The 17633-nt window shown below is 40.4% G+C and overlaps 4 protein-coding genes across 6 annotated transcripts; 2 read left to right on the top strand and 2 right to left on the bottom strand.

The window, feature by feature from the left end:
• On the bottom strand, positions 1–2025 carry LOC135164541 (serine/threonine-protein kinase Nek8-like). The gene is made up of 7 exons (XM_064124998.1): positions 1874–2025; positions 1718–1796; positions 1462–1629; positions 1232–1392; positions 957–1104; positions 639–864; positions 1–140 (listed from the first exon to the last, which is right to left on the bottom strand). Exons 1-7 carry the CDS (start codon positions 1924–1926, stop codon positions 133–135), a joined length of 843 nt encoding a protein of 280 aa, XP_063981068.1. The 5' UTR covers positions 1927–2025; the 3' UTR covers positions 1–132.
• A 240-nt stretch (positions 2026–2265) lies between these two features.
• Positions 2266–7983, top strand: LOC135164538 (prolyl 3-hydroxylase 2-like). 2 transcript variants are annotated; one of them, XM_064124993.1, is made up of 10 exons: positions 2266–2764; positions 3199–3463; positions 4571–4895; positions 5127–5252; positions 5608–5753; positions 5926–6051; positions 6492–6716; positions 6852–6947; positions 7014–7164; positions 7319–7983. In XM_064124993.1, the coding sequence occupies exons 1-10, from the start codon at positions 2406–2408 to the stop codon at positions 7807–7809; spliced, it is 2310 nt and encodes a 769-aa protein (XP_063981063.1). In that variant the 5' UTR covers positions 2266–2405; the 3' UTR covers positions 7810–7983. The 2 variants fall into 2 exon arrangements, with proteins under 2 accessions (XP_063981063.1, XP_063981064.1); XM_064124994.1 differs by having other exon boundaries at positions 7014–7216; positions 7319–7534.
• Positions 7984–8280: 297 nt separating this feature from the next.
• LOC135164537 (RNA polymerase-associated protein CTR9 homolog) lies at positions 8281–13010 on the top strand. Its single transcript, XM_064124992.1, has 3 exons — positions 8281–8485; positions 8707–8805; positions 9054–13010. The coding sequence occupies exons 1-3, from the start codon at positions 8444–8446 to the stop codon at positions 12576–12578; spliced, it is 3666 nt and encodes a 1221-aa protein (XP_063981062.1). The 5' UTR covers positions 8281–8443; the 3' UTR covers positions 12579–13010.
• Positions 13011–13152: 142 nt separating this feature from the next.
• On the bottom strand, positions 13153–17633 carry LOC135164540 (solute carrier family 35 member F2-like). 2 transcript variants are annotated; one of them, XM_064124996.1, is made up of 8 exons: positions 17274–17633; positions 15970–16085; positions 15618–15811; positions 15244–15406; positions 14616–14772; positions 14333–14549; positions 14072–14202; positions 13153–13816 (listed from the first exon to the last, which is right to left on the bottom strand). In XM_064124996.1, exons 1-8 carry the CDS (start codon positions 17501–17503, stop codon positions 13594–13596), a joined length of 1431 nt encoding a protein of 476 aa, XP_063981066.1. In that variant the 5' UTR covers positions 17504–17633; the 3' UTR covers positions 13153–13593. The 2 variants fall into 2 exon arrangements, with proteins under 2 accessions (XP_063981066.1, XP_063981067.1); XM_064124997.1 differs by having other exon boundaries at positions 13153–13801.

Raw genomic sequence — 17633 nt, 5'->3', positions numbered from 1 at the left:
TAATGATTTTTCTTAATTATCAAAAATCACAGAAACTAGAAACAGATTGATGAGTGATCTCCCTTTATATCTCAACTCCATGGTTCGATTTGTTAGCAGTTCGAAGCTCTTTAGATGTTTCGAAGTTCTCCATTAATCTCCTGAAATCAGAGGATCAATATCTTCGAATTAATTATTTTTCTTGTCAATCAATATATGAAAGTGGAAATTATTTGTCTACATTTGATGTATTTTTTGTGACCCTTGTGAATTATCAGAGAATAATTTTAGTGATTAAAGTGTTGAGGTGATTCTTTTTTTTATTTTTTTTTCGTCGACATTCTGATGAATTACTGTGTGAAAATCATTACAATGTAATGTCAGTGACAATGAGTGAGTGGAGAGCATAACTAAATAATAATGAGAATGTTTTGGATCGATAAACCATGAATTTCTTCAGTTTAAATTATTTGAACGGAAAAATTATAAAATGACGGAATAGAGAAATGTTTCACGAACTTTGTACGATATTTAAGTCACGCTATAAAAGTCAATGTCTGAATGTTTGATAGCAAAGCAAAGTGTTGAAGTTATTTTCCTCATTGAAACAAATTATTGCCAGACATAAATCAATTTCCTACAGGATCACCTAAACTCACCGAATTTGAAGAGTCTAGCCTGATCCTCAGCCGATAGATGACGATAGAAGGATTTTATGGATGTAAATACACTGCGGGTGCGAACAAGGTCCCCTGCCCGTGGACGAGATTCTGGGTGTCTTCGAAGCATTGAGTAATTAATTTTCACAGTTGCAGGGGTAATTGTGTCCTCGGGGAGAACTTTGAGGATACCACGACTTATTTGATACATCATTTTTAGATAGTCCTGGGATTATTGAACTAAGCGTTAGATTATTCACGAACTCCCCATTAGAAGTCTATAATCATGAAATTGCAATTCTTAAAATAATTAATTACCGAAGTGCTGAAAGGAAAGACATTTGTCAGCATTTCGTACAAGATGATTCCAGCACTCCAAATATCACATTTAGAGTCGTACGGAAGTCCTTTGAGGACTTCAGGGGCCATGTAGAGCCGAGTGCCAATATTGGTCAATGCAATTTCCCTTGAGAAACGAAATTATAATTGATCAGAAAATAAAAATACAGTAATCACATAATGAGACTGTTTTCACCCTCGATATTCAATAAGAATTTTCGTCGTTTGCAAAGACAATAGAATTGAACCCTCACTTTTTAATGTCCTTAGCAATTCCAAAATCTCCAATCTTTATAAAATTTCCATGAGGACCATGCAAAAAGATGTTTTCAGGTTTCAAATCACGATGAACAACCATTTTTTCGTGGATGTGATGAACACCCATAATAATTTGAGCGAAGAAATACAGAGCGCTCTGTAAAAATACCAATTATTAACGTTACAATGTATATCATATTTATTGAATGAAAAAATAGGGGCTTGCCGCTTCGCTGAGGGGGCGACCCCGACGCTGGAGAAAATCCCTCAATGTTCCACCTGTTGCGTACTGCATAACAATACACCATTTACCACTGTCGTACGAGCAACCGTAGTATTGAATTATGTTTGGGTGGTTCATCTTCCTGAGCTGCTCCACCTCATTTCTTACTATCTAATTTTGAATTCGTGGGAAAAAAAATTAATGCACCCGTCAGCAGTGTAGTGTAGCTTAGACTAGACAATAAAAAACGATCACTTACTTGTTGCGATCCCTGCCCTGATTGTTCCTTAATAACGTACAGTGAATTATCTGGTTTGCGCTTCACAAGATAGACACATCTATTGAATTATCATAAAATATTATAACCCATACTAGCTAATTATTAATAGTTACTTATCAATGCTTTTCGATTTACCCAAATGCCCCTGCACCTAATTTTTTTTTATAAACATATTTATGAGACTCCATCCTACACAATTGCGTTTATTATAAGAAAATCTTCATTAAAAGTTTCGCACTGTTCGAGAGTGCTACTGATACTACCGAGGATTCCCTCTACTGCTTTTCCTACTGACAGGATTCAGGGTTTGTCAACAAACTTTGGAATTCCGATATCATTGACTTTCAGTCAATTTGAATTTATTTTTGAGCGGGGGTCCTATTCTCTAGCTCTAGATCTTTAAAAGATGGAGTTGACTGGATCATTTGTACTGCTCAAGATTCATAATGTTATGGTATTCAGAGATGAAATTCGAGTTTCTGGAAACACTTTGGTCCCAGCAACCAGAACTTTTAAACCCAGACATATGTTTCCAAAAAACATTCTGTCTTTTATCGTCAACACATATGTTCTCGCATCCCTCCTCGTGAAGCTCAGCCAATCACCGCGAGATCGCCCGCACGACGTCACATTCCGCAGTTAGTCGAGCCCAAGCCGGCTAGCGATAATGCACGATATACTTGCGACCATGCGACGCTCCAAACTGCTCCTGTTTCATCTCCTAATATTCTGTCTTCTTTCGAGAATTCACTGTGAAGTTTCGGAAAACGAGATTCCCCTTGATGAATCACCTGACGTGAAAATTGAGAATTCAGCGGGAGACGAGATAGAACCGGCCGTGGAAGATGCTGGAGATGAATCTCGCGATGCTAGAGAGGAGGAAGTGAATGAAGTGGAGGAAATCGAGAGACTTGTTCCGGATTTTGAAAATATGACCTTGGAGGGTGTTTATAGAGCCGCTGTTAATACTTATCTCGATGAACATTGGGACGAGTGTATCATTGGATTCAACCATTTTCTTCAAAGGTATCGTTTTCACGAATCAATATTTTTTTTGCATGAGAAGGTGGAAGAAATGTTGCAGAGACTCTTGAGAAAAATCGTGAAATGTCTTTGGGAGTCGCAAGTTCCTCTTTCACATATGAGAACCAAAAAATTTGACTTATAGAAATTATTTCGATGGTAACGATCATTTTGAGCAAAATAATTATCCAGTTTTTGGGAAAGCGGTGCGTCGGTGCAACCGTTAGCCCACTCCAGTCCCCCTCACTGGGACGAGTCATTAAGTAATAACTCGTTTAATAAGCACAGCCCCAAATATGGACGTGGAACACTCGACTCAGAGTTTTATTTTTCTTGGCCCGTTGATTAGGAGCATGTTGAACTTTTCCTCATCTGTCAGGACATTTCGAAATTGCAATTTTCTGGACTACAAATCTCTGGAATGTATTTACTTGCAGATACAAATCCTTCAGAAATGCTGTAATTAATTGCCGAAAGAATTGCCGCGTGGAAGCATCAGAAGCTTCTCCAATTTTCGCTGAGAACGTAGAAGATCTGCACTTCTATGAGAAAAAAATTCGCGAAACTTTGTGCCTGCTAAACTGCCATCAAGATTACCGAGACATTGCAGGTCCACAGGCCCTCAAGCGCCTCTCCAAGGACATGGAGACTGAAATTCTGGGACTAAAGCCCTATGAGTACCTCCACATCTGCTATTATCAGGTACGAATAATTTTCTAGCATCGGAAAAAGTAGAAGAAAAATAATTTTAAATTTATTCGGCCGCCGTGACGGTGAGGACAAGCGAAACAGTTCACTGGAAACGTGACTACGACAATAAATAAACTAGTAGGCGTATATGAACGGTGCATTGGTCTTTGCCTATTTAAAACAGTGATGTAGGCTGACTTTATGGTTTCTCCCAAGAAAAACATATTCCAGGAGCGTAAAATTCCATTTGCACGCCTGTTTATAGATGTCGTAAAGCTCCAACAGTGAAATCTGAAACTTTTCAATTTTTTCTAATTACGCCAGTCGTTTCGAAAATGGTTTTTATGACTTATCGCGTCCACAGCGTGAGAATACATTTGCCTCGCAACTCAAGCCCCTTTCGGCCTCTCAAAATACAGTAGTCAAGCCATATGATGATGAAATGAGTTAATTTCTCTCAAAAATGAGGGGCTAACGAAGATCAAGAGACAACTCTACGTTGACAGGTTATTTATTCTGCCATAAAATGTTATCTTCTGCAGAAAAAAAATCATTCCGAAGAAAATTTATAAAAAATCAACACACACACATTTTTTCTATTATTTTTCATTAGTGTAGGAGCATTTCATCAAATATTGCGATGTTTGTGAATTTCTCTGTTTATTTTTCAAAAGGGAATTAGTTGGCGATTATTTTTTTCATGTAGATAGAATAATCAGTGATGTTTGAAACGCCGACACTTCGGCCAAAACTCGTGCACTATCACTGGCCTTGACATGTGGCTCCTGATCAGTTAATGACCCCCCAACATTTACCGGAAACTCGATCCCACAACATTAGATACCGATTTTCAATCGTTCTATAATGGAGGCAGCTTTCCAGCAAAAATAAAAAATTAAACTTACGGGACTTTATGAGATAGACGTAGTTGACGGAAGAAAAGGATCCCAATTCGTCGTGATATCGGATGTCGCGAGAAATGCTGAGGTTTTGAGATAGCTGATAGTCGGAGTATAAGTGTCTTCTCCACATCAGATATTTAAAATATATCATAAAAACATTCCGCGCTTAATATTTCCGGAAATTCCCATCGAAAAATAAATTTCTGTCTATGTTCAGAAAAATCGGTTCCAAGAAGCTGCTAGTGCACTCTTCACGTATATGACGGTCCATCCACAGCACGAGATGAGTGCAAAGAACCTCCGTTATTACTTAACTTTGAAGGAAGTTGATGAAAATAAGGTGAAAAATTTAGAAATGTCACCTTTTCTGAAGTATTACATGAAAGCTGTGAAGGCTTACGAGGAGAAATTCTATGAAGACGCTGTGGAGAACTTCGAGAAGTCTTTGGAGTTGTATATGAAGTCTGAGGATGAGTGTAGGCTGTACTGTGAGGGCTCCTTCGAGCAAGGATGGTATCCAGAGTTTACTTCTTCAATAGCAAGTGAGTTCTATTATTCAAATCATCGTGAAATCATTTTGGAAATATTTCTACAGGAGACAGCTTTGAAAATTCACTGACGATTCTATTGGGAAACTTTTTATCATTTCTTATTCCTAGAAAGGCAATTCAGCCCTGGGAAAAATCAGGAAGACGAAAACGTTGTTTGTGCGAATGAAACGTAAATGATTAAATATTTCGGTGTATAAGTCTTCCTTGAATTGTCTTTTTCAGATCATTTCACGTACTGTTTAAAATGTAAAAGACTGTGTTCTCAATTGCTGAACAACTTCAATGGAGACTATCAGAAGGACCTTCTACCCAGCCACTACAACTACTTACAATTTGCCTATTACAAGTGTAAGTACAGCCTAATTCAGGGACAAATACGTCAATCCTTGATCTTCTCGCATCACAGTTTATCCGATTAATAAAATGACCTCATTCCCCCTCGTAATTGCTAGAGTAGCTGGTGTTTCCCTCTGGAAATACTCCGCCATTTCCGCATATTATCGAAACTTTTTTTCATTCCTCTGAGGAACCATTGACACATGGGCAATAGCCATAATATATAAATAAAAGCTGAAGTATGTTCAAAGGAATTATTATAAACGCACAAGTCCTTGACGCAGAAACCTGCTTATCAAGTTTATGGCTGCTTTACGAGGCTCATCGTGTCACTGACAATTTCCTCGAATGAACTTTATGGTTCTAGTGGGCGAGATCAAGAGCACTTGTCGTGCTGTTGAGAGTTACCTGCTCTTCTACCCCGCTGACGAAACAATGCTGAATAATCAAGAGTACTATAAGAAATTACCAAAGGTGGAGGACCAACAGGATGAGTTCTTCAGTCCACGTCCGGTATACATTTCAATATATTGCTCCTATTACATAGACGATGTGTTGCAGAGTAAATAAATTAATCCACGTGTCTTGCCAATTTTGCTGCTTAAAATATATTAGGAGTACTTGGATATTCGTATTTTATTCATTCTGTTCTGGTCGTCCATTTTACGCACTTGTTTTATTTCAGGAAGCGGTTAAATATGTTAAGCGCCAAGAGTACGAATTGGGAATTCTCCGATATATCGCTGATGAATTCGCCGCCATTGACGCTAGAATATCGGATGCAAAAAATTCGGACGCTTATAACGAGAAGGTAATTTGAGAGGTAGATAAGCCGAATTTTCATCGCATATGTACTCTTTACGATTAATTAATTTGTGGATTATGAGTTCACTATAAAAATAGTGGAACCATTTTCTTATATATTACCCTTTCACTTTGTATTTTATACGATGTAAAAGCTGAATAAATAAACGAGGAAGCAACATAAACACTTCGAAATTAATATTTGAAGTGCGGAGGGATTTCTGCATGTGCTGCGGTGGCGCAGCTGCAGCTGTAGTTCGGTTTATTATTTTTTGTTCTAAAAAAAAAATCTCATCTCATAAGTGCGGAGATAAGAGCGTCATAGACAACGTGGGAGACAAATCTACGACGCGATTCAAATTAATGTCTTTCAAGTATTTCTACGATTGATAATCCAATATTTTTTCTTGTAAATTGAAGGCTCAGTATAATTTTTTTTTGTTGAAGACGAAGGAACATCTCTCATTCCCACACGAGTTCACCAACGAATCGAGGGCGGGAAACATGAGTCAACAGAAGGGAGGATCGAATTATTGGCGGGAATCACAAACTGGAGTAATCCGAGGGATAAAGGTCGTTGCAAGTGAGAAGGAATTGAAAGGAAAGCAGAGATACCTGGCCGAGGGACTTCTGAGAGCACAACAATGCAAATCTCTTATACAGCTAGCGGAGGTACCGAATAATATTTTAATACTAGAGGATTGGGGAAAGTAAAGCAGCCAAACAACGATCATCCCTTGATTTGAATAATTTTTTTTCTTCTATCACAATCTATTGAATTAAAATTTTTATTGTGTTTAACAACAGGCCGCGGCAGTTGAAGGCGATGGATATGCTCATAACAAGAGTCCTCACTCCAAATTCGAGAGGTTCGAAGGCCTCACAGTGGGCAGAACAGCTCTGGTAATGGGAATTTCAAAGAATTATCTCCAGTAATATTTTCTTGGAAAAAAATATCATTATTTTCAGATGGTTTACCTCGGTCTCCTCGAGCCCGTCCACTTGGACCTCTTCCTCCGAGCCACTGAGCTCGCCCGCAGCCACGTCGAAGAATATTTCGATCTTCCTCAATCCCTCTACTTCACATACACCCACTTGGTGTGCCGCTCGGCCCTCCCTGGTAATTTTTTCGTCCACCTACCTGTCGCATCGATATCTCAATACCTCTCTCTGTAAGGAATTCTCTTGGGGCCCAACAGTGCACATGAGTTGCCCAGAATTCACCCCAGAAAATCCTCAAAGGAAGACTAAAAAGAATTAAATTCATATTCCAGGATTATCGTCGAATGGATCGACATTCAGTCACCAGATTCACGCAGACAATTGCCTGGCGGTTAGAGAAGGTGTCTGTCTCCACCAAAATCCAGCATTTACCTGGAGAGACTACTCAGCCATTGTCTACCTGAACGATGACTTCGAGGGCGGTGAGTTTGTCTTTTCAGCAGATCCTATGGCTAAGATCATCGAGAGCAGAGTGCAGCCAAAGTGCGGACGCATGGTTGCATTCTCCGCCGATGGAAAAAACCTCCACGGAGTTAAAGGAATCAAAAAAGGGAAGAGATGTGCTCTAGCTCTATGGTTTACTCTGGATGAGAGGTACATAGAGAGCGAGAGGAGGCTGGCCCATGTAATTCTGGACAGGGTCTATTTAAAAGGCCCCGTTAAAGTTGAGAGGGGCTTTTCCATCCCTCGAAATTACGAGAGAACGCTATTGGAAAAATTTCAGAAGGACGCAGTTCTTAAACTACTTATGTCATCGTCCTAGTGCTACTTTATCGTGAGGGGAAAATTTAGTATTACTGTTCGTTGTGGATGTTCACTTAGTTGTAGCTAGAATTTAAGGATTTGTAGCGTCGATACTGGGGAGTATTTTTTGTACATTACTGAGTGCTGGACACTCGAGAACAAATACATTTCGATAATTCATGGCGACAAAGAGAAATAGTATTACCAGCATTTTTGAAACAATATTTCCCTTAGGAAATAATCCTCATTTTAATTTTGCCCATGACGTTGGCCGGAAACAATAAAAAATCTTTTTAAGCCGAATGAATATGAGTAATGAAGGTTTGCTGGCTTATAGATACCCTAATTGAATACAAGGAAATAAAAATGGTGACTAATCCCCAGGCCAATTTAATACCTGGTGCGGCTGGTGCCTAATGAGGGGGGATTATAGGGGAGAGTCAGTGATGGGGAGATTTATAATGCGGCTTCAACCGCAAAATTTGGGCTTAGAGAGGGCGCCACTTGCCAATAGCATAGGGAATTTTGCTACATGAAAATTCCGGACGTTCAGACGCTTGGAGTGGGGGAACTCGGTTCCCAAACTTCGTGGCGTTTATTTTGCATCAGTCGTTCAGGTTTTTCCGTAGACAGCAGACGTTTCTTACATCGCCATGGCGGGATCCATTGAGATTCCACTTCGCGATACGGATGAGGTGAGTTCTTTCGATATTAAATGAATTATTAAGGCACCATTGATTCACTACATAACTTAAGCGAAGTTAACAAAATAATGAGTGCATTTGCGAACCTCTTGGCCACGTAACTGTGAACCTAACCTCCAAGTCTCAGTGAGAGTGAAAGCCTTGCGGTATCGAGTCAGTGTAGTGTGTTATACTTGAAAAATATATTCAGTTTCGTTTTCCAATATTTGTAGGTGATTGAATTGTGCCTGGATCAATTACCTGAGGGAGATGAGGTCCTTGGCATTCTCCGGCAGGAACATGCCCAACTCAGCATTTGGGTTAATCTGGCTGTAAGTTCAATATTTTAAAAAGTATTTATCGTTATTTTATGCACTGAAAAACTCAACTTTTGAAGAACGTAACAAATTGATTCCTTTCGTTATGCCACTTATGGAATTATCTGCAGAGTTATTTTAATTATGATGGAAACGTTGATGCTCAATATTTTCTTTCGAATTAATTTTTATTCAGTGTTGATTCTGGTCAATACGGTATAATTTTTCCATGAAATACATTTTCCGTCATTTTTCATTCCCAGCTGGAGTACTACAAGCAGCATAAAATCGAGGATTTCATCAAGATCCTGGAGTCTTCCAGAACCGAGGCCCATAGCGAGTACCGTGATGTCGAAAAGGACCAGATGCGAGCTCTGGACATGTTGGCAGCCTACTACGTCCAGGAGGCAAACCGCGAAAAGAATAAGGATAAAAAACGTGACTTATTCACGAAAGCAACGCTCTTGTACACCACTGCCGATAAGATTATCATGTACGATCAGAATCACTTGCTGGGACGTGCATACTTCTGCTTACTGGAGGGTGATAAAATGGAACAGGCTGATGCTCAATTCAATTTCGTACTCAACCAATCCCCAAACAACATTCCCTCCTTGCTGGGTAAAGCCTGCATTGCCTTCAACAAAAAAGATTACCGAGGAGCCCTTGCATTCTACAAAAAAGCTTTGCGAACGAATCCAAACTGTCCAGCAGCTGTGAGACTGGGGATGGGCCACTGCTTTATGAAGTTGAACAATCAGGATAAAGCAAAATTAGCTTTCGAAAGGGCTCTCCAATTGGATGGCCAGTGTGTGGGTGCCTTGGTGGGTCTGTCAGTCCTTAAACTCAACCAACAGCAGCCAGAGAGCATAAGAACAGGAGTCCAGATGCTCTCCAAAGCCTACACCATCGACTCCACCAACCCCATGGTTCTCAATCACCTGGCTAACCACTTCTTCTTTAAAAAGGACTATTCCAAAGTTCAGCACTTGGCCCTACACGCCTTCCACAATACTGAGAACGAAGCCATGAGAGCTGAAAGTTGTTATCAACTAGCCAGAGCTTTCCACGTTCAAGGTGATTATGACCAAGCCTTTCAGTATTACTACCAGGCAACGCAGTTTGCTCCAGCAGCCTTCGTCCTTCCGCACTTCGGTTTAGGACAGATGTACGTTTACAGAGGTGACTCCGAGAACGCAGCCCAGTGTTTTGAAAAAGTTCTCAAAGCTCAGCCTGGAAATTACGAAACAATGAAGATTCTGGGCTCACTCTATGCCAATTCTTCTTCACAATCGAAGAGAGACATCGCCAAGAATCACCTTCGCAAAGTCACCGAGCAGTTTCCAGACGACGTGGAAGCCTGGATAGAGCTGGCACAGATCCTGGAACAGAGTGACTTGACAGCAGCTTTAAATGCCTATGGAACAGCCACAAGGATTCTCAAAGAGAAAGTTGAAGCTGAAATTCCAGCAGAAATACTCAACAACGTTGGAGCACTTCATTATCGTCTGGGGAACCTCGAGGAAGCTCGAAAAAATCTGGAGGATTCTCTGGCTCGATCGAAATTTGATGCACAGGATGACCCAACTTACTACAACTCAATTGCAGTGACAACGACGTACAATCTAGCTCGACTGAACGAAGCTCTCTGCGTCTTCGATCGTGCTGAGAAGCTGTATAAAGACATTCTCAAGGAGCATCCCAATTACATGGATTGTTACTTGAGACTGGGCTGCATGGCTAGGGACAAGGGACAGATCTATGAAGCCTCTGATTGGTTCAAGGATGCCCTCAGAATCAACAGCGAGCATCCAGATGCTTGGTCATTACTTGGTAATCTTCACTTAGCTAAGATGGAATGGGGTCCGGGTCAGAGGAAATTCGAGAGAATCCTCAATAATCCTTCAACAAGTACTGATGCTTACTCGCTCATTGCACTGGGAAATATCTGGTTGCAAACCCTTCACCAGAGCGGCAAGGATAAGGAGAAGGAGAAGAGACATCAGGATCGAGCTCTCGCGATGTACAAGCAGGTCTTGCGAAATGATCCGAAGAATATCTGGGCAGCCAACGGAATTGGAGCTGTATTGGCTCATAAAGGGGCGGTCAATGAAGCTCGGGATATATTTGCACAAGTTAGAGAGGCGACTGCAGAGTTCTGCGATGTTTGGTTAAATATTGCACACATTTACGTCGAGCAGAAGCAATTTGTCAGTGCTATACAGATGTATGAAAATTGTCTTCGTAAATTTTATAAGTATCATCATGTGGAAGTGCTGCAGTACCTCGCCCGAGCGTATTTCAAAGCTGGCAAATTAAAGGAGGCTAAGATGACCCTGCTTAAGGCTAGAAGAGTTGCCCCACAGGATACGATACTTTTGTTTAATATTGCTCTTGTACTTCAACGACTGGCCACGCAGATTCTCAAGGATGAGAAGTCAACGCTAACGACTGTTCTTCAGGCCGTGCACGAGCTGGGTTTGTCGCACAAGTACTTCCAATATTTGACTACTAATGGAGATAGAATGGCTCAGTTGGCGGAAACAGAGGCGAGAAGGTGCCAGGATCTTCTGTCACAGGCGCAGTATCATGTTGCTAGGGCTAGGCGTCTGGATGAAGAGGAGAAGATGCTCAGACGAAAGCAGGAGGAGGAGAGGCAGGCGTTCAAGTTACGCCAGTCTGAGCAGCAGAAGCAAATGGAGGAGTTGCGCAAGCAGACCCAGGAGGCAATGTTACAAAAGAGACAGGAGTTCGTTGAGAAGACGAAGAATGCACTGGTATTCGGAGATATGCCTAGTGAGAAATCTGGCAAGAAAGGTAGAAAGGGCAGGTCTGAGCAGTACGTCAGTGATTCTGGGGGCTCTGGGGCTGATGAACGGAGGGACGATGCTCCGAGGGAGGGAAAGAGGAAGAGGAAGGCGAGTAGAGAAGGCAAGGAGAAGAAGAGAGGCAAGGCTCGCAAGAGGAATGACGAGAGTGGAGGCTCTGAGAGTGACAGACCCAAAGCCAAGAGAGGACGGAAAGCCGGACCTGGGAGGAGATACAGAAAATCTGGCGCTGCCCCTGAGGTCACTCGTCATAATCCCAAATTTTTGTCGAAGGAAACTATTTCTACTAGCGAGTCTGACAGCGATACTGAACTCAAGATTGCCAGTGGGGACGAAGCGGGGACTAGCAGGAAAGGACAAGGCACCAAGAGGATTCTCTCGGATTCTGAGGGTTCGAGGGCTTCTCGTTCAAAATCTCGGTCTCGTTCACGTTCAGGATCGCGTTCACGTTCACGTTCCAAGTCTGGAAGTAGATCCAGGAGCAATTCTCGCTCACGATCACGATCTGGATCCCGTAGGAGCCGATCCAAATCACGATCAGTGTCGAGGTCCAGATCAAGAAGTGGATCCAGATCGAAATCTCGGTCCAGATCGAGATCAGGTTCACGGAAGAGTGGCTCGAGGTCACGCTCACGCTCGAAATCTGGGTCGAGACATTCATCGAGATCGCGGAGTCGCTCGCGAAGTGGCTCACGATCAAAGTCCCGATCTAGATCTCCATCTGGTTCTCGGAAAAGTGGATCAAGATCACGGTCGAGGTCTAGGTCTCGATCTGGATCCAGGAAGAGCGGTTCAAGATCACGGTCTAGGTCTAGATCGGCAAGTGGCTCGCGAAAAAGTGGTTCACGATCAAGGTCGCGATCAAAGTCGAGGTCAAAATCCAGATCTCGCAGTGCTTCCCACTCGGGCTCCGAGAGAAATAGTCGGTCGAGGTCAGCCTCCCCAACAAAGTCCGATTAAAAATCAAGAAAAGTATATTTACTTTGGACTTTTATTTTTAAAAAGAAAAGAAAACACACACCATGTTATATCGACTCTTCACTTATTTCTTCTGGAAATTTTTACTAGATTTATGAATTTATTATGAGTTTATTTTATAAGTAATGTAACAAAGTGTATAAAGAAAGACTGGTAGACCATGAAACATTTTTTTTCTAAATTACATGTTCGTATTTTTTTTTTGTTTGAGCAATAAAAATTATGAATGAGTCAGTGTTGATAAGTTAACATTATCTTGCCTCAATTGTTCCAATGTAATATTTAATTCTCCTTGTTTGACTCAATTTATTTTCATTAGAAAAAAAAATGAAAATAATCTATCAGAAAATATATTACAGACTTTGTGTAATCTATGTAAAGTAATTCTAACAGTTCTGAATAAACGATTGAAAGCAATGTTTGGCACATTATTTGTCTCAGTCGAATAGCAGCTCTCTCGGTAGTTGAGAAAGCTCAAGTATATCGAAAATAAAAATGTTTACAATAGAACAAATAGACAAGTCATCGTATATCAATAACTTATGCACTAACTTTATGTGCTCTCCGTCATTTAAATACTGGCACGATTCATTTACGTATATCACGGATCGACTAGAAGACGAGAGAAATTATTTCTCAGTTTACAAAGAAAACATTTTCATCGTTAACAAATATTGTTATTCTTCATTATAAATTTTTCAAAGTTTCACATACAAAGAAAAATTTGTTTTTGCTTTCACAAAGACATAACTACCGACTGTTCTAGGCCGCACATTATTATTCTAGGAAGAACATGAAATTACTCCTCTCGCTCAACGTGGTCCACGTTATGTTCAGAGTATGCTAGCTACTTTGATTCCGCTTTTTATTTATTTTTTCTCTCGGCGAGAAGAGGGAAGAAATGAGATGCGAATCACTGAGATTTCTTGTCGCATCCTCTTCGTCCTTTTCTATTCTTCGAATGGAAATTTCATAGTTTAGTCTGGTATTAATTATTTTACAAATTGGCCTGGCTACCATAAAATGACGTAAATGCTGTATCTGAGCTCACGCTCAATGGGAGACTGTTTGCATCCATTGTCTCTCGCTCGCTGCCCAGTGTTGAGGATGCCTTGATGTCCAATACATCCAGAGTGCCACTAACTGCCGACATACCCGAGCTCGTTGCCATTTCCACCTCACCACCATCCGGGTGAGACATTCGTCTTAAAATCACGTCACTTTAAGGCCCATTCGAGTGTGATTTTTTAATACATGAAATTAAGATGATGATTCCGATGTGATGAGATTTGCCAATTAATCGTAATTGATGCATGCATTTTCGGTTATTTAAAAATTTTTTATAACGATGATAATGCTTATGTGAGTATAACGAGGAATTGAAAATATTGTGGCGGTGGCTAATGCCAAGAATTCCATGAAAAATATTCATCAAGCATCACTTCACTGAAATGTTGATTTTGATACTTCATTACCTGTAATCGGGAGCCGGTGTCTCGAGTTGCTGTTGTCTCCTCGAGGCCGAGGACATGGGAGTCCTCTTTATGGCGTAAATGAAAATTCCCGTCATTGTCAATGTATAAGAGAGGAAGTACAATGTATGAAACTGCAAAGAAGAGAATATTTGAGTTACGAAGCGGCATATAAGTAAAAGAACACGTCACGACAACTGGAACATAAAAAAAGTGACTCTCTTGATGCATAAAAATATTCATCGAATGTGATTATTCTCCTACCTTGTAGTTATGGGCTAGCATGCCAATAAGAACGTTGAAAAAATCCGCAGTGAGAAGGGTCAATTGTAATGCAGTTGCACCAGACTCGAAGAGAATAACAGGAACGAGGGAGAAGAATACAAATTGAGTGATGCAATAGAATGCTAGGGCAGTAATGACGACTGGCGTTGCTGTACTCCAGGTGGCTGATTCGATTTGAACTCTCTCCAATGCCCCGCTGATTTGAGATGCAAAAAAATCAGCCTTCCCATTGTTAAATCAGGGTTTTGTTCGATCTACTTACATTTGAATGCAACTCAAAATGGTTCCGAAGAATCCAATCATTCCGAGATATTCAATTATATCGACGCTTTTCACTGCCAATTCCTGGAGGACCGTTGTCACTGAAAAAAGGACTGCTCCACCCAGGCATAGCATGTCGCCGACGAGTTGATTTTTTGCTGATGAAAGTTAAATTAATACTTTATGGAGAGAAGAAATATCGGCTAAAAGTGCATATGAAAAAACTTTGAGAAAAGAATTCCGGATTTTTAGACATTTATAGTTGCAACATGCATTTTCCTTGGAATGACAAGTTGTTTACTTAAATTGAGAGGAAGAAAACTATGAAAATGAACCTCTGAAGCCGGTGAATCTCAAAGACGAAAAGTTGGTGAAATAAGAAGCAGTAAATGTTTGAATTAGGAAGAGTAAAGTGGATGAACTATGCTGAGGGAAAAACACACAACTTCTGAAACAAGTTTCATTTGCTAACGCCAACTAAATTTCTGGGCGAAAGTTACCAGAAATTCTTTGATTCAATTTTTAATCCAACACACAATAATTTTTTTGCATCATCATAAAATCCTTTCACATATATTTATATTCCATTTATTTTCATCTCGAACAACAGTATTGATTTTTCAACTTACCATTAACACCAAGATCCTTATTGTCATCGATTCCAGCCCACACAAGACATCCAACTCCCATGAGGCAGACGGAGATTCCCACAATGTGAACAATTCGATATCTCACGCCAAGCACAAGACACGAGAGTGCGAGTGCAACGGGAATTGCCACACAATCCAGCAACTAAATTTCAATGTAACGAAGTTCTAATTAATTTAAATCCGTGATTAATTCCACTACGAGAGGGTGAATTAATTAAACCGCTGAATTCAATTTCACTCCGCAGTTGTTTTCTTTTAAAAAATTTGCAATTCCAGATTACATCACAATGAAGAAAAGATAGAGAACGAGAAAGTTGATTTATGATTTTTTTATGCTTCAAGAGTGCCCTTACCTGAATACTGGCGAGGCTTGTAAACTGATGAGAGGAAGTTATAAGTATATTTGCCTCAACATCTATGAGGGCAAGCAGGAGATACCGCCAGCCTCGTGATTTTAGCACAGAAAAAAGTCCATTGCCAGCACCTCTGCAGGACATCCACGTCGTATACACCAGACACATCATTGCGTAGTGCGGCATATTTTGTCCTATTGTGAGGGGAGAAAAGTTTACTCAGTACTGAGCCGTGGGTGGAGGTTTTTTTCTCACCCATTCACACGATGAATAGAATACTTTTCAACGCTTTTATTTTCATTATACTGGAGTGTGTTCACTCTTTATGCTGATTTTTTATTTCTTATTTTACCTGTGGGTATCGAAAGCTTCGGGAGGGAAACCGTATTTATGTGATGATTCAACAGCGTCATCCAGTAGAGAACTATCGATAAAAACTGCCCGAGAATTATAGTTCTCCATACTGACCTGTTGATAGAATTATTGTGGACATTACTAGGGTTTACAGATATCCAAGCACTTTATCTGTATTTCGTTCGGTGCAATACGTGAGGAAACGATGGCGAACGCAAATCGTAATACGGACTCTCCGGAGTCATGAAGATCGCGATGTTAACATTATGTTGGACCATTCTGGTGGAGTTGAACTTAATATTTTCCACTTTTCGAGTTGAACATTAAAAACTCACTTCATTTTTGTAGAGTAAATATTCGCTGAAAGTTTAGACCTCATTATTTTCGGGTACTGAAAAGTTTGTATTACGGTGTTGCTGAAATTAGAAGGGCTCTAGTTGAAATGAGAAAAGAGTTTTTAATGACTTTGTCAAGTGCAGTAATTATTCAACATATTGGACTGGCATCTCATAAAGTCTATCACTAGGAATAATTTATCAAAGTGGTGGATGCTCAAACGTTGACGTTGGAAAAAGAATGTTACATTAACATTTCAAGTGCAGTAATTATTCAGTAGAATATTCCGACCATAATAGGAAAGTGTCTGTAAGTTCTCTCAAATTATCTGGAAAATTTACAAGGGGCAATTTGGAAATGTAATGGAGATGACAAAGCAACACGTTATAGTATGTTCCAAGAGCATCACATAACAGTCGCATTTTTAACTTAATCATATGTCTCCTCTTTTTATGCGAAAATTCTAAAGCCCCATATTGATAAGGGGCAGGGGAGGAAATTATTAAATTTATCACGTAATAGACAAAAGCAGTCTTCTACTAAAGTAGTACTAATGAATTGTTCTTTAATGAATTGGAATAATTCAGAGAAATATTCCATCCTTTAATAATCCAACTGAATCAACATAAAAAGTTTTTAATGATCACCTCAAGAAGTGCAATAACTTTCACCACAAAGCTTCGGGCTTGTCATATACTCCATCACTCGAAATCATAAATTTCTCCGTGTCAAATGACTCGAAATAATGACGAATATACCAAAACACAACTCTCGAAAGCCGGATAACAATTCAACCCCACCAGGACAAAAAATCCTCAAATTTTACGCACGCCGCGTAAGAACTGCATAGTAAACACGACTCGCGCCTTCCGCCCGGGAACCACCCCTCTGAATGCCGGAAACCGCTCTCGGAATTCCATTCAGTTTATTCGTACAATTACTCATAAAATAAAATTACCAACTCACCACTGGCTCAGTTCGGATATATATTTCTCGATTTTATCACATATCCCATTATTACGGGGCTGCATATTTTGATTTTGAAGGCAAACACGACTGCAGGCTGACACTCCCGTGCAATGATGCATTTTCCACCCTGGACCACTACTAACTCCGTATTGGGTACTCCAAGGCGGGCGTTCACTCGACGCCTGCGCGACCCCAATTCTCCTCACTCCACTCTCCATAAATCTCATCCCTCCTTGTCCTTTTTAACGGTGATACCCTCGTTCAGCCCCCTCCCCCACAGCACTACGAGATATCCACCAATTTCATCAGCACATCTTGGAACTTCGATTATAAACTCAAATGCAATTTCAAGTGCGG

This window comes from Diachasmimorpha longicaudata, chromosome 7 (genome assembly GCF_034640455.1).
Source record: "Diachasmimorpha longicaudata isolate KC_UGA_2023 chromosome 7, iyDiaLong2, whole genome shotgun sequence".
In the NCBI taxonomy this organism is placed as follows: domain Eukaryota; kingdom Metazoa; phylum Arthropoda; class Insecta; order Hymenoptera; family Braconidae; genus Diachasmimorpha; species Diachasmimorpha longicaudata.
The sequence above is the reverse complement of the archived record's forward strand: the minus strand, read 5'-3'. Positions and strand labels throughout refer to the sequence as shown.

Coding starts and splice junctions, on each gene's coding strand:
- LOC135164537 (XM_064124992.1), top strand. CDS start 8,444: ATGGCGGGATCCATTGAGATTCCACTTCGCGATACGGATGAG. Junction 8,486..8,706: donor CACTTCGCGATACGGATGAG/GTGAGTTCTTTC, acceptor CAATATTTGTAG/GTGATTGAATTGTGCCTGGA. Junction 8,806..9,053: donor GCATTTGGGTTAATCTGGCT/GTAAGTTCAATA, acceptor TTTCATTCCCAG/CTGGAGTACTACAAGCAGCA.
- LOC135164541 (XM_064124998.1), bottom strand. CDS start 1,926: ATGGAGTCTCATAAATATGTTTATAAAAAAAAATTAGGTGCAGGGGCA. Junction 1,797..1,873: donor TTAGGTGCAGGGGCATTTGG/GTAAATCGAAAA, acceptor ATAATTCAATAG/ATGTGTCTATCTTGTGAAGC. Junction 865..956: donor TCTTTCCTTTCAGCACTTCG/GTAATTAATTAT, acceptor CAATAATCCCAG/GACTATCTAAAAATGATGTA.
- LOC135164538 (XM_064124993.1), top strand. CDS start 2,406: ATGCACGATATACTTGCGACCATGCGACGCTCCAAACTGCTCCTGTTT. Junction 6,717..6,851: donor CTCTTATACAGCTAGCGGAG/GTACCGAATAAT, acceptor GTTTAACAACAG/GCCGCGGCAGTTGAAGGCGA. Junction 6,948..7,013: donor CAGTGGGCAGAACAGCTCTG/GTAATGGGAATT, acceptor CATTATTTTCAG/ATGGTTTACCTCGGTCTCCT.
- LOC135164540 (XM_064124996.1), bottom strand. CDS start 17,503: ATGAGATTTATGGAGAGTGGAGTGAGGAGAATTGGGGTCGCGCAGGCG. Junction 15,812..15,969: donor GAAGCTTTCGATACCCACAG/GTAAAATAAGAA, acceptor CCCTCACAATAG/GACAAAATATGCCGCACTAC. Junction 14,550..14,615: donor ATTTTGAGTTGCATTCAAAT/GTAAGTAGATCG, acceptor ATCTCAAATCAG/CGGGGCATTGGAGAGAGTTC.